This window comes from Zootoca vivipara, chromosome 13 (assembly GCF_965207765.1).
Source record: "Zootoca vivipara chromosome 13, rZooViv2.hap1.1, whole genome shotgun sequence".
Taxonomy (NCBI): Eukaryota; Metazoa; Chordata; class Lepidosauria; order Squamata; family Lacertidae; genus Zootoca; species Zootoca vivipara.
Genome location: NC_142596.1, coordinates 13,583,530 through 13,599,543, shown reverse-complemented (window position 1 = coordinate 13,599,543; position 16,014 = coordinate 13,583,530). Strand labels below are relative to the sequence as shown.

Below are 16,014 nucleotides of genomic sequence, written 5' to 3'. Positions count from 1 at the left end.
CCTGCATTTGTATTAATGTTTACAATTGCTTGTGAGCAGGGAGTGACTCTTATTTCAGTGCTGGGGATCAGGATTCAACCAGTGGGCAAGATTGTTTTGTCTCCCCACCACCCATGGGTCATTTTGACAGGTAGACATCGTATTCCCCCCCCAACTTAATCTAGTGGTTTTTAATATTTTTATTTCCTTTTTTTAAAAGATGAAAAAGATGGCATGTGTCTCAGTCTCCAGGAAAATCAAAAACTCCATCAGAATGCCAAAGAAAGGGAAATTCAGCTTGAAGGCCAAATAAAAGCTTTAGAAACACAAATTCAGACGTTAGCTGCCAACGAGGAGAAGGTACTGTAACTATTACAGTTCTCATATTTATCAAAAGATTTGCCATCACCCATATATAGTAGGACTCAACTGGATTAGGATTGTTTGGAAAGATATCAGAGATACTAAAAGGGGAATTACAGGATACAGTCTGCAACTAAATCCAGTTAAAATGTTGTTAGATCATATTAACCAGCAGATAAAGAACAATCAGAGGATTCTTGTATCTCATTGTTGATAGCAGATCAGATAACGTTTGGTAGCAAAATCTTGGAGAAACAGTAATCATCCAGAAATTAATCAGTGACTAAGAAAAGTGTGTGACATCATGGTCTTAAAGAAAACAACATGCTGTAAATTGCTTTGGGAAAAGTATGCAAACAGTCCACATTTTCAAACAAAATTGGCCTTTTATTTATTTTTTATTTTTTTAATTTTTAAAAAACTTTATTCAGGAAATTTCCAAAATACAAAATGCATATGCAAATCAAGTACAAGCCAAAGTACATTAAAAGTTCAAAAGTAAAAAAGAAAAGAAAAAGAAAAAATATCACTAACCTATACATAAAAATGCCTAGGCTCTAAAGCACGGAAAGGGGGAGAGAAGAAAAAAGAACAAGAAAGAAAAATAAAAAATAAAAATAGAAAAATGAAGATAAATAAATAAAAGTTGCTTCCTATTATTTGTAACACGCGTCTCTAAATATATTGTTTATCCATTGCTGAATTCTAAATTATATCTAAACACAATTCATAACTAATAATTTCATATTAACCTGAATTCTCCTCTTGCAATTTCTTTACTCTAAGCACATCATTAAATTACATTCTAGATTCTCTTTCTCCATATACTCCTGTACATATCTCCATTCGTTCATGATTCTCTGCCTGGGTACGTCTCTAATTATAGCTGTTAATTTAGCCATCTTCAAATATTCGAGTAATTTTTCCTGCCATTCCTGAGTTGTAGGTATTGCATCTCCTTTCCATTTCATTGCCAATTGAATCCTAGCTGCGGCACATGCATATAAAAGAATGTTCACTCTATCTTTGGGTATGGTGGAGGGAATGAGACTTAACAAAAATAATTCCGGGGTCTTTTCAAAGGTACATTTTAGCATTTTTTTAATCTTTTCATAGATTTTGTTCCAATAGTTGGCCACCTCTGGGCAGGTCCACCAGCAATGGTAAAAAGTTCCAATTTTCTTTTTACATTTCCAACATTTGCCATCCCCTACTTTATAAAATTTGGCAATTTTTTCCGGTGTGGCATACCACCTGTGGAACATTTTTAATATATTTTCCCTAATAGACATACATGCTGTGAATTTAGAGTCCACTCTCCATAATTTCTCCCATTGGTTTACAGAAATCGTTTTCCCAACATCAATGGCCCATTTTATCATGACACTCTTGGTCAATTCATCTTTTAATTCCTCTTCTAATAGAAATTTATACATCTTCCCCAATGGTTTTTCCCCGTCTTTGATTATTAATTCTTGGAGCTTGGACTCTCTCTCCGGGAAACCATTTTCCTTATGTAATTTAAAAATGCTTTGAACCTGTCCATAGTGTAACCAGCTTTGGCAATACTCTTTGATCTTATCATATGTTTTCAAGTGCCATTGATCATTTTCTTTTATTAATAATTCTTGATAGGTTGGCCACCTCCCCCTTCCTCCACAAGTGCCTGTAGCCATCATTTCCACTGGGGATGCCCACCAAGCACTTTGTGGTTCCACCCAATCTTTAAATTCCATCCATGTTTGGTATAATGATTTTTTAAATATGTGATCTGAAAATTCTCTTTGGCTGCCTTTCTTCTCCAACAACAGATAGGCGTGCCACCCTTTAATATTTCTGAATCCCTCCAGTTCAAGGAGTTCTTGGTCTTTTAAAATCAGCCAATCTTTTATCCAGCAGAAGTTGGCCACCACATAATATAACCTTAGGTCGGGAATCCCCCATCCTCCTCTTTCTCTTGCTTCTGTTAGCAGTCTGTATTGTATCCTGGGTTTCCCCCCCGCCCAAACAAATCTACTTATAATTCTCCTCCATTCCTCAAAGGTACTTTTCTTACCTATTATTGGGAGCATTTGGAACAGGAATAGAACCCTCGGCAAGATTGCCATTTTTATTGCCGCAATCCTCCCTGATAATGATAAATTTAGCTTTCCCCATCTCTCTAAATCCTCAATTATCTCCTTCCATAATTTCGAATAATTATCATCAAATAAATTAATATTGTTAGGGGTTACATTTATGCCTAAATATTTTACTTTATTGGTTATCTTCCACCCTGCCAATTTTTCTAATTCCTCTGCCTCTTCCTTCCTTATATTTTTGACCATTAATTTAGTTTTGTTAACATTCACCTTAAATCCGGAGACTTCCCCATATTCTTTCAATTTTTGTTTAACTTTACTTATCGAATCAATGGGATCCTCTAGCATTACTATGATGTCATCCGCAAATGCCTTTATCTTATGAGTATATTTTTTAATTCTGATTCCTTTAATCTCATCTTCCTCTTTAATTTCTTTAATTAAACATTCTATTGACATAATAAATAATAGAGGCGAGAGTGGGCACCCCTGTCTAGTCCCTTTACCAATTTCAAATTCTTCAGACAAATTTCCATTTACTATTAATTTTGCTACCTGTTTTTTGTAAATTGCCTCAATGCCTTTCGCAAAGCTCCCATTTATACCTATTTTCCCCAGTACCTTCAGCATAAACTCCCATCTCAGGTTATCGAAAGCTTTTTCTGCATCCAAAAATGCAAATGCAGCTTTCTTCCCCGGGTGCCAATCTAAAAATTCAATTATATTTACAAGTACCCTTATATTTTTAGCCATTTTCCTTTTTGGTAGAAACCCCTGTTGATTTTGACCGATCACTCTATTCAAAACCTGCTTCAGCCTTTCCGCCATGATGATAGCATAGATCTTATAATCGGTATTCAGCAATGAGATCGGCCTAAAATTGGCCGCTTGGATCTCTTCAGTTTGTTCTTTTGGAAGTAGAATTATATACGCCTCCTGCCAGGACTGTGGGATGGTACCTTCTTTTAAGATGTCATTCACTAGCTTTTGGTAAGTTTCTATTAATTCCTCTCTGAAGATCTTATAATGTTGGCTCCCCAGGCCATCCGTGCCTGGGGATTTCCCTGCTTTCAATTTTGATATTGCCGAATATATCTCTTGTTTAGTAATTAATTTATTTAGGAAGCTCCTCTCTTCTTCTTTTATTGATTCCCCTTTATAATTTTCCAAATACTTCCTTATTCCCTCCTCATTCCCTCCTTCCTTCTTATAGAGATCTTTGTAGCAATTCACCAAACACCTGCTGATATCTTCCATTTTCGTCCAACATCTCTCCCCCTCTCTTACCTTTGTTATAATTTTTTCATTTTGTTTCTTCTTTAATTGCCATGATAAAAATTTCCCACTTTTATTTCCAAATTCGAATAATCTTTGTCTATTCCATTTTATCCTCTTCTCTACTTCTTGCTCTACTACATTTTCTAATTCTTTCTGTAAAATTTTTATTTGACTTGCCAGATTCTCCCCTTTGGGGTTTCTCCCCAATTCTTTCTCTTTATCCTCTATTTTTCTTTTCACCTCCTCCATCCTTTCTCTCCTTTCTCTTTTCTTCCTTCCTATCTGTTGAATATATAGCCCTCTTAAGAAGGCCTTGCTGGCATCCCAGGCCGTTATCAAACTCACATCTTCTTTTATATTATTTACAAAAAATTCTTTCAGCAAGTGTTTGGTTTTTTCCACAAAGGTCTCATCCCTCAAAATAGTTTCATCCAACCTCCATCTCTTAGATTGTTTTGCTTGCTCTTGCATTCTTATCATAACTGGGTTGTGATCTGAAATAAGTTTTGTTAATACTTCGCATTTATTAATTTTCATCATTAAATTTTTTGTTACCCAAATGGCGTCCAATCTAGCTGCCGATTTCCTTGCATCCGAATAATGTGTGAATCTTTTCTCCCTTGGATTCCTCTCCCTCCATATGTCTAACATCCCAAAATTTGAAATTAGGTGGCGAAAGCTAGGTGGTAATTTGCCTCCCCTTTTCCTCCCTACATTAGATCTATCTAACCCTGCATTCATAATACCATTTAAGTCCCCTGCTAGGATGATTTCCTCATCCTCCACATACTCCCCTAATAATTTCCCTACATTTTCAAAAAAAATTTCCTTACAGCCATTTGGGGCATATACATTAACTACTACAACCTTCCCTATGTTTAAATAAATTTTTACTCCTACCACTCTCCCCTCCGAATCCTGAAATAATTTTTCTGCTTTCAATTTTTTATTCACATAGGTGGCCACTCCCCTCTTCTTCTTTTTATCCGCAGATATAAATTCATTCCCTAGTCTGTTATTTTTTAGAATTCTTTCATGTTTTTGCGAAATATGTGTTTCCTGTAAACACACTATGTCCCATAGTTCTTTCTTCAACAGATGTTCAATCTTATTTCTTTTCACTTTCTTATTCAATCCGTTTACATTCCATGAGATTAATTTACAAGCCATTCTTTATTATAAATCTGCATAAATCTAAAATGTCTTAACAATACATCCTTACAAATAATTCCGAAATTTCACACAATAATTACCCAAAATAAAGTTCAACTGTACTAATCCACCCTTAATATACGGTTAATGCTATTCTTACTCTAAGCTTGAATAAAGTTACAACTCAGACAGTAGTCAGTACAGATTCCAAATCTCACTCACTCCCTCCCTCCTCCCCCCAAAATCACAAGGTATGGGTAGGTTTCAGAAATAAGAGTGGTGTATTTAAGAAAGGGAGGAAGAGAAACAGAAGAATATAAAACCAAAAAGAGAGAGAAAATAGTAATAATAATAATATTAAAAGAACAAATTTTGAGACCACGCCACTGAGGAAGGGAGAAAGAGAAGAGAAAACAAACAAACAAACAAACAAAAAAAAAATGCGAAAGGAAAACACACTTTATCTTTGAACAAAAAAAAAAAAGGAGAAAACATCCCAATTCCCCTTCCTCCCCCTATTCTTACTCATCATTCTGGATCATCTACTATTCTCTTCTAATCATCTATATTAACAAGTTTTAACTCTCAATAGCCCCCTCACCCTCTTCTTCTTCCCCTATTTCTTTTCTCAATCTTCTCAAGAATTTTTCTGCATCTTCCTTTGTTCTGATCGTCTTCCTTCTTTCTTTATAGGGGAAGGTCAAACCTTCCGGGAACTCCCAGACATATCCAATATTTTTCCTTGTAAGGGCTTCTGTTAGGGCCTTATAATTTTGTCTCTTAAGAATAAACCTTTTCGGTATCTCTTTAAAGATGGCCACCCCCTTCCCGTCTACTGTGAATTCTTCTTGTTTTTTCTTTTGTAATATTCTGTCCTTCAGTAGCCAGGAATTAAGGATGACCACACAATCTCCTGGTCCCTTTTTGTTTTTTGTTTTGTCCGTCCAAGTCCTATAAATTCTCTCCACATCAAGAAGCAGGTCGTCCTCTTTGACTTTAAGCCATTTTGCCAATTCTCTAATAATTTTCTCATCAATCCTTTCATTCGGGGACTCCTTTATCCCCCTCATCCTCAACCAGAGAGATTTTTGTTTCATTTCTAACATGGCTATCTGGTCTGCCAGTTCTTCCTGAGTCTTTTTGATGCGTAGCCTCTCTTCATCCTCCTCCCGCTGCTCTTCTTTCCTTTCTTTATCAGCTGTTGCAATTTTTTTGATGACTTCCTCTTGTTTATGCACCTTAGTACTTAAGTCCTTCATAGCCTTCTCTAACTCTTTATTCTTACCATATAAATCCTTTATTTGATTAGACATTTCCACGATCACTTGTGAATTATTTTCGATCTTTGTCTCCACTGAGTCCATTTTTTCACTTAATGCTCTATTCGATACCTCTGCTGTGTCCAATTTCTCATTCAAGGATTTATTCATTTCTGTTATGAGTTCCTTTAGGTCTGATAAGGCATCATTATCAGGGGAGGTCGACTGTCTCCTTGTATTTAAGGCTTGTGTCTTTTTACTTCCCATTTTACGTAATTAAACGTGAAGGCTTTTTTAACTTTCTAAGAAGAGAGGGTAAAAAGGCATGCACAGATTAGGATCTTCTATCAAAGAGGAATTCTTTCCCGCCTCTTTCACTCTCAAACCTCGGGAGTTCCCCTTTCCCTTTGAGTCAAAAGTCCATGGGGGTTCCTTTTAATTTGGGGGAGGGGTGTGGGGATGTAACTTTTAAAGGCCCTTCATTTCAGATTATCTCCATAAGAGGAGTAAAGGAAAATTCCCTTTCCCCAGCAGATGGCGCTCGTCGGTTCGTTCGCTCTCTTAGAATACACGGGTTACTTGGATCTCACCCTTTCTTAGCTTGGTCTTCCGTGGGGAAGGCGGAAGTTGTGACTTGGCAAGTCAGCAATCGCCATTATCGCTGTTACCCTCCATTTTCTGCCCCCAAACAAGCACTTTAACAGCCTTGATCCCAGTGTATAAATGGCGCTTCTTCTTTTCTCCGCCTCCACCCGTCTCTTCTTTTCCTTCTCCTTCTCCTTCTCCTCCCCTCAGTCGGTCTTCCCCTCTATACTTGCTCTTTCCCTTGTCCGACACTTCCTTTAGAGCTTTCCCCCCGACAGGAGATAACGCTCTCTCTCTCACTCTCTCTAGGGTGGGTTAGCCTTCTTTGTTACTGCAGCCACCTTTTTACACCACCCCCTGGTCCGCGACGTGCCTCCTCCTTTTTTAATCCTCACACAATACAAGGGGAGTCTCACAGCCAGCAATCGTTCTCCGCGCTCACAAATAAAACACCGACCTTATTGTCCCGCCTGGAGTGCTATAAATTGGTTTTAAAAGTCTCAATTCTCTCACAGGTCGGTACCGCTCCAACTTCTTGTAGCCGGTGTGTCTTGGGTGCTCGCTATTGCGAGTTTTCGGCGCCTTTCAGCGGGTCCGCTTGATCTATGGCATCCCTGGCTCTTCTCTGTCTCCTCCACTCGAAAGTGCTGGGACAGAGTTCCGCCTTTTGACGCCGTTTTTCCGGCTCTTTCGCCGCTATTTCGTCCTCCAGGGAGAGACCCGTACTCTCCCCTCTTTACGGGGTGGGTTTCCTGGCGCCAAAACCCCCCTCCGGACCCCCGCTGAAGCAAAACCAAGCCCGATGTTACGGAGCTCAGTTTCTTTGCGACTCGTCCTCTAGCGCACCCAGACCGGAAGCCAAAATTGGCCTTTTATTATGTACGGTATTAGCATTTTAAAAAACTTGATTATTTTGGATATTCTTAGCCCAATATAGTTGCATAATACTTGCTTCGTAACATATGATATGTCATTCTATTTAAGAAGTTGAAGAATACTTTGTAACCAGAGAATTTATGTCAATAATTTTATTTTAAGGTGGCTAGAGAATAATTTTGAACTAACACATGTTCCTGTTTGATTTTTGTTTGTTTGTTTTTGTAGCTGATCAAACAATCTAAAGTTGCAGAAGTTGCAATGGAAACCATGCAGCAGCAGCTCTTGGAACTTCGACGCTCTGACACCCTCCAGCGTGCAAGAGAGCAGCATGAGGCGATCGTTACAGCACTCAAACAGAAACATGAAGAACAAGCCTTGTCTTTGCAGCAGAAACTGGATGCTAGGAATATAGCATTCCAGGAGCAGGTCAGATTGAGGGTTACAATATTGAAAATATCACACAGGACATGAAAAGTTGTGGTGTTCTGCTTTTTCCATCTGACAAAGATTCTAAATACTAACTCCATTTGAAAATACAATTATAAGGGAAAGGAAGCATACAGAATGCATGGAAACTACAAAACCACAGAGCTCAGTTGTCTTCAAAGGCTTTCTCCTTTATTTTAGAAATTGAAACAGATCATGGTAACTATCCTCACTCCTTTGACTTCCGTGCTTTGACACGATTCTGTAATGCTGAAGATCTAATTCAGCAAATCATTCATAAAAATTTGGGAACCGCTTGATTTCAAATTCTTCATACTCCAGCTTTCTTTCCTGCCTCACCACTCCTACGTAGAAGCACAGCCATTCTTCTCTTTCCACTTTGGGCTGCAGTTTCTCAGGATCACCACCAGCGGCCCATGGAGGACATTGTTCTTAACGTTGATAGATGTCAATTACAGTGGATGCTCGGGTTGCAAACGTGATCCATGCGGGAGGCACGTTCGGAACCCACAGCTCTTCTGCACATGCGCAAAGCTTGATTTAACACTTCTGTGAATGCGCAAAGCACCGAAACCCAGAAGTAACCCGTTTGGGTACTTCCGGGTTTGCCGCGGGACGCAACCTGAAAAGACACAACCTGAAGCGTCTGTAACTTGAGGTATGACTGTATCTTATTAAGCTCGCTCCAAAGTCAGCCATTTTTGGGACTGGTTCATACTTCCCCACCTTCATTTTTATTTACTAAAGAAGTGATTTAAAACCTTAAAGAGACTTTATCAACTGACATAATAAAATATATGAAATCTGAGAAGGGGGTGGTCCAAATTAAAAAAAAAAACTTTAGGCACTTCCTGCCTCTTCCTGCACCCACATGAGGAAAAAAAGCCACCCTCCTGGCTGAGTGCTGGAGGCACCATTTTGAAGGATGTGGCTGAAAAGAAAGTTGATTCATCCCACAAAAAGCTCATGGGCCCATAGAAATAACTGTAAGAGTAGCTTCATATATCAAGCCAGGAGCAAGCTGTCCTTGCAACAATGCATTTAATAAACTACAGTTTATTGAACTAAGGTTGTGGTACCTGAACCATCCTAAAGCCTTTTGAATTTTTTTCTTTTCCTCCCTCCCCCCTCCCTCCCTTCTTTTTAAAAAAATCACTAGTGAAGCAGATTATATTATGTATATTGGACCTGTGCAAAGATATTCTGGAAAATATGCAAAATATGGATTGGCTATGGATTGTGTCTGTTACCCAAAAAAGAATTTACATCTTAAAATAATAATAACAATCAGACCATGGTAATTTGGTGGTGAATTGCTAATTGAAGCAAAAATGTTAATAGCAGCCAAATGACATACTTAAGGAATCTCAACTGAAGGAGAGTGGATTAATAATAATTTTAAAAATGGTATCTGGTCATGATGTCTACGCTTACTGTGATGTACTGTTTAAAGAAAAAGTCAGAGCAAAAAACAGCTTGAGAGAACTTGGTTCCCCTTAAAATAAATTATGAAGAACTATAGTTTGTAACTATTTAAACCTTTCCACTGCTAGTATAAATCTGAGATGCAGAAGATGAATTAGATAGCTTACAATGGAATGAAAAAACAAAACAAAATGTCTATACATTTTTTCAATTGTTGTGTTATTTAATTGAGAATATGTAAATAGTTTTATGTTTCTGTGTTCCACACACACACCCAAACCCAATTGTGATGTATGGATGATTTTAATATTAAACTTGATTGGGACCAATTTAGCCTATATGGACATACATTCTGGTGTGTGTGTTGCTTGCTGTTTGTGTTCAAATACATTTCTCTTTAAATAAGCTTTTGATTATATTGCTTAGCTGTTTTGCCTCTTTTGTGCAGCATCTTGTTCTGTGATGCTGCTTTTAGTTTGGTAATTGTGTTTTAATGTAAGCTTATTTGACTCCATTTTGGAGGGGAAAGGGGCATAAAAATTTTCTATAGGTATTGATTGGAAACTTTTTATACAATTCTTTTATCAGTCAGAACTTTGCTGCCATCTAAGGGAACATGTGAAACAACTTGAAAGAACTCTTGAGGAAAGCAAATTGGAAAAAAATGAAATTATCAGTCGGCTCTCAAGAAGTCTAGAAGAAAGCCAAAACCAGTGTGCAAATCTGCTGCAGACAGGTTTGTCATATTTGCATTGTTTTGGCAGTAAACATGAATGAAGATCTGCTCAAGTTTTGAATAGCTATTTGCATGAAAAACCACAATGGTCTCAGTGGTAAAAAGAATTATTTGAGAGGTAGGAATTAAGAAAGCCATTCATCATACTTAAATAATCCTGGATTGCTCATACATTATGACGAAGCTCATATGGCACTTTCTTTGCTTAGGGTGTCATCCTAAATAAGCGACTAGATCAGATACCTAGGTGGCATAGGTGGAGAGAGAGGCCTCTTACAAGGAGAAAGATGGAACGTTTCAGTAGAATAAAACTTCCTTTTAAGCGAACTTTGCGTAACAAGGTAAATAAGTGATGATGAGTATGGCAGGTGATACTTAAGTGACATAAGCCCTGCCAACTCCACACTGAAAAATATTCCTGCCGGCTAAAGAAATACTGTGAAATGCCTCTGTAAGTGACATTAAAGATTCCACTGTATACATTTAGACATCTTGTTCCTTAAAAAAAAAACTAACTATTTTACCAAGCCAGCCTTGTTCATCCTGTTTTTTTTGGCAGAGTTTCACAGTTTCCTTCAACTTCGGGCAAGCTAAAGAAAAGCAAACATTGGACATGTCTTATGTACTCATCATTACTTTTATTTTAAAGTGCAAGGAAAAAACTCAAAAGGAAATAAAGCTGCCACAGTCTCAAATGCTGGAAAAGATTTTTTTTTTAAACTGAGAACTTGAGTACCCTCCATTCACATAGGGCCATAATGTCCACATCCTCTTCTAGGCATCTCTGTAGTAGAAAAACCCAGCATTTCAGTGCATCTTTAAAAGGGTAATGTATATTCCTGCGTATAAGACTACTTTTTAACCCAGGAAAATCTTATCAAAAGTCGGGGGTCGTCTTATACACCGGGTTGTGTTTCTTATACGGCAAGTATATCCTAAACTTTGTATTTTAACTGGAAAAGCTGGGGGTCGTCTTATATACCCAGTCGTCTTATACACCAGAATATACGGTACATTTAAAAATGCTGCTACCTGATTATTGTTTTTAATTTGAGTTATTAATGTATAGTCTTAATGCCAAAATAGAACTTAGTCAAGGTCACTTGATCCCACCTCTGCGGTTCTTACTGTATACTCACAATATATTAATTCCAGCTCTTTCTCTTCAGGTTTGGTGAAGGAGACAAATCAGTTACGCATGCAGCTTCAGCAAGCCCAGTCTGTCCAGCTGATAAGCAATGAAATGAATAAGGCTCTGCAGGTTGGTTTATTATCCTGTTTAAAGACTTTACAATTTTTGCCTGGGCACTATTTCAAGGTACTTACCTACTAAACTCTGAGCAGCATGGGGTCCAAATACCTGAAAAAACACTTTACCCTTTACCAGCCTAGCTATGTCTTCAGATGTACAGGGGAGGCCCTTCTCAAAACTATCTTTACTGGATATGTGACAGCAGGAGAAAGAGCCTTCTCTGTTATGGTGCCTTGTTTGTGGAACACTCTCTCCATGGTAGTGCAGCTGGCAGTAGCCTTGAAATGCTTTTGTTGCCAGGTCTAAACCGTCACTGATTTCCCAAGCTTTTTATGCTGCGTTCTATGCTTGTATGCCCATATGTTGCAATTTGCTGCCTTGATATTTTTTAATGGTTTATAAACATTCTGAAAAATAGTATGTTGTATGCTGAGATCATTGTGATGTTGGAGACTGAAAGGTTTATTTTTACCATCACTAATTTCAGCATTCCTAAAATCATGTACTAGGGAGCTTGCTGTTGAACTCATTGAGGATTAAAACAGAGTAAATATGCGTGGGATTCCTCCCACACACACACAACGTGTGCAAAAAACAGGGTTATCCTTATCCCATGTGTTATTTAATCATACCATAAGATTGTTTCATTTTATTGGCGGAGGATGATGTAGGCAGACATGACAAAAGGCCACCCCGTGCATTCATTGTGGAACTGGAGCTTTAGCCTACTTTAAAATTTCGTTTATATTTATTTCCTGGGGGGGGGCACTTAATGAAATATCTTTAGTGAGAAGTGTGCTGCCATTAAGAATATTAATGAAGTTTTGTTGCTCGTCAAAGATATCTGCATTCTGTAGGGTTACCTCTTGCATTGAACCCATCTTCCTGAAATTCAGGGATCAAAGGAGTCTTTCCATTGTCATTGAGTGTCACACCTGTATTCTTCCAGTAATCAGTCAGTTTGTAATATACAGCACTCAGACACTTCCAGAATAAAGTGGCCCAATGAGTGTCTGTCAGTCCGTGAAGCTGTTTCACTGGTAAATTGAAGCAGGTGTGGACCTGAGGAATTCCTTTGATCAGATATTACCTGGTGCCCAACATGGGGGAAAGGTATGACAATAATGTATATCTTACCAGTTTCACTTTATTTGGTCTACGGATCATAATTATCATCTATAGGTATTTTAAGCAATTAAACAGATGCTTAACTGCACACTCAGCTGTGACTACGGTCAACAACCATTTTGCCAGGGGGTTCCGTTCCCGGCCCCTGTGCACATTGTTGTAGCGTGTATAAGCAAGTCCCGCTCCCATTCCACCCTTTTAGTGACGTGTTTCATGACATTTTTGGTTATTTCTGGGTTCGGCACTATGCGCAATTGCGCATCTTTTGGACACACATTAATCGGTCATTGCCTGTAGTTTATATGTCTAAGAGACAGGTAAGAGTCATGTACAGTGTAACCTTTAGAAGTACATATTCAGGATTAACAGGCCTGTATTCCTAACCTATTCTGGATTTGTTTATCTTCCATCCCCCCACCCTGTATTTTAGGAAGAGTTAAAGGAACTTAAAGAAGAATTGGTTTTATATGAATCTGCTGCGAAACATGGTGTGTTTCTCAGTGACCCAGGTGGAGAATTGAATGTAGACATGACTGATTCTTATGTAGATTTGGGTATTAAAAAGAAAACTGGACTTAACAGGTACTGGGTGAACACCTTTCTAATCTGAAAATGACTAATACTGAAATGTTGTCCAAATAGTATCATATCTCCCTATTATGTTTTAAAATTTTAAATCTCACTTTCACATGGGGCTTGCAGTAGTCTGCTATCCAGACTATTTTTTATTACCAAAGTAGCAGTGGTTTTCATAAGAGAATGGACTTGTAATAGTTGTGTTTAAGATTGATGTAAAGATACAGTGTAAACCTTCATTAGTAAATTTAAGGCTGCAACATAGTGTAGTGTTAAGTCTTCGTTTTAAAGCCAGCATAAAAATATGCAAACTCAATGTGTACAGCTTGTGCTATATTTGTGGTGGTAGAGCCAAAAATTTAGGGCAAGTTTATTTGGTCTTGTTTGTTTTGCAATTTATAAGCTACTTCTTGGGTAAGCCCTTGGGCAATAAAAAAAATAACAACAGTAAAACAGCGATGAAAATGTTAAATTAAAATAATAGCAGCATAGCAAAATAAGATGCCAAATAGCTAGATGATAATCTCTAAATGGTACTCCAGATCGAAGAATGTCTAAACAATGCAATTTCTATTAGCCCTTGGATAATTGAGAGGTAAGAGACTAGGTGGGCATATGATGAGTTCATATGATGGTTACAACTCTCCTTACACAGAAACTGAATGGGTGGCACTGCAGAATTAGATATGGGAAAAGTTGAAATGTTGATAGAGCCAGTGTAGCGTAATGGTTAGAGTGTTGGACTAGGACATGGAAGAGCAGGGTTTGAATCCCCACTCAGCCATGAAGCTCACTGCCTCACCATCTCTTAGCCTAACCTACCTTGCAGGGCTGTTGTGAAATGGGGAGGAGGAGAACCATGTACCCCACCCTGTGATCCTTGGAAGATAAAAGGTGATATATAAATGCAATAAATAACTAAAATAAACAAGATGGTTATTACTCTCCTTAGGAAAAAACCTGAATGGCTAGCACTGCTATAGTCAATGAAATGAGGCCCCAATGACACAAGCCAACTGGTATATCCTATAATATCTACATGAAAAAGTGAATTTTTGAGCTCTTCATTTGTCCTTTAAGTAAGCAGGTGCCTTATAGTGAGTCCATTTTAAACTACTCTGTTGCCAATTATAGCATCCTAGAATTGTAAGGCTTGAGCTCTCTGCAATGAATAGGACACAGTCCAAGAACAAGATACTAGGTCAACTTCTATTGCCGCTTCAAAGTAAACCTGAAAGGCAAAGGACACATACAAATAAAACTTTGTCTCATCCTACTTGTTTATTTGCGAGCAAGTCTCACTAAGTTGAACTTTAGGATGCAGCCTTAGTACATAAAATTCCAAGTAGCTCAGAATCTCAAAGTCTCCCAATGATTATAGACTAATGCAACTATTTCCCCCCCTTTTTTTTGGTAATGTTCAACAGCGCTGCACTGACTAAAGAAGCAGATAAAGAATTATCTAAAGATGAGGTCATCTTACAGCTGAAGATTGAACTAGAACGTTTACTGAATAGTAACAAAACAAAGAGGAACCGCATTTCTCGGTTACAGAGTGACCTTGATGATTACCAGAGAACAGTTGAAGACCTGAAGGAGCAACTAGTAAAAACAAATATGCATGAGGTTTGTTTTAATTGTGGGGTGCGTTTTGAAATATTAATATACTTTTAAGTTTTCTCTTTTCAATTGGAGTAATGAGACATCCAGTATCCTGGGCTATAACTACCAATTGCCAAGGAAGTCAAGAAACATGTGATAAACCTCTGGGTCATTCATGTGACCCTAGGTTCCTGCTTTTCCTGTTTTCAGCCAGGATTGAGCCTTTTCTCATACAACATTTCTTTCAGCATTTCCACTATGCCCATATTCTTCTCTCCATTATTACTTGTTTGATTACTGCCACTCATCTTCTAGTTTCTCCATTTTTCCGCTTAGCTTTCTCATCTCTGTTTCTATTCTCCATAGCTCAAAAGCATTACTCATGTCCTGCCAAATCTATGAAGAAATTAAAACCTCAGTAGTAGATGTGTCAGTGGCAGTAGTACTCTCAAGTGTTCTTCTTCCCTTGGAAGCCTTCTTTCGGAGGCTTCTGCCCTAGCCCTCTGGGTCATCTCCACCTCCTTTTTTGCCATAGTCATCCTTCTCTAGGCAGTGGCTGTATTGCAAGATAAGGACCTAGACAAAACCCTAATAAGGAGCCTTCCCAGAATTGCCAAGGACAATCTACACTCATTGCAGATGTTGCCATAGATGCCCAGCTCAACCCATTGCTGCCTCGGCTGTAGTGTGGGTGTCCTTGTAGCTGCACTAGTGGAACTCAACAGTGGCAAAAGAGCCCTCTTTTGAGCAGCCTTGCAATTCCAGAGAGAGTAGATGCCAGAAAATGCAGGTTCAGGCAGCTGTCCAGTGAAAAACGGCTCCTCAAGAGTAAAGGCCTTTTGGAGAGCAGACTTAAGTGTTTACTATAGGAGCCAACACCTAGGGGGCCATGGGGGCTTCGGCCCCCACAATAAAATATTGAATGGGCATTGCCATTCAAATGGTGTGCGTGCACTGTGACATGTGATCAATTATGTGGGGTGGGGCTTACCTGGGCACCTGCAATATTTCATTCAAGTTGGCACCCCTAGTGTTTACAGCTGGTCCTGGGAGGAGTTTGGTACATTAGAATATATGAGTGCTTCGTTGAGATTGAGTAGCTGATGGAACGGCACATGACTTTTGAATCCCAGACTAGTGAATTGTCTTACTTACTCTGTCCTATGTTGTGCATATTGTATGTCTCATTTACCCTAATTTGCTCATGGGGGTACCCAGCACCCCCACCCTTATTAAATTTAAAACTTGGATAGAATTTCAAACAAACCAAAA

At 38.4% G+C, this 16,014-nt stretch overlaps 1 protein-coding gene across 4 annotated transcripts in view; it reads left to right on the top strand.

The window, feature by feature from the left end:
- Positions 1-16,014, top strand: part of CEP152 (centrosomal protein 152) — a 52,149-nt gene that overhangs the window by 12,951 nt on the left and 23,184 nt on the right. For all 4 annotated transcript variants that reach the window (XM_088656568.1, XM_088656571.1, XM_035131890.3 and 1 more), the window contains 6 exons: positions 200-339; positions 7,802-8,002; positions 10,037-10,184; positions 11,354-11,445; positions 12,995-13,146; positions 14,568-14,766. In XM_088656568.1, the coding sequence (XP_088512694.1) occupies positions 200-339; positions 7,802-8,002; positions 10,037-10,184; positions 11,354-11,445; positions 12,995-13,146; positions 14,568-14,766 (932 nt within the window). The remainder of the gene's footprint in view (positions 1-199; positions 340-7,801; positions 8,003-10,036; positions 10,185-11,353; positions 11,446-12,994; positions 13,147-14,567; positions 14,767-16,014) is intronic.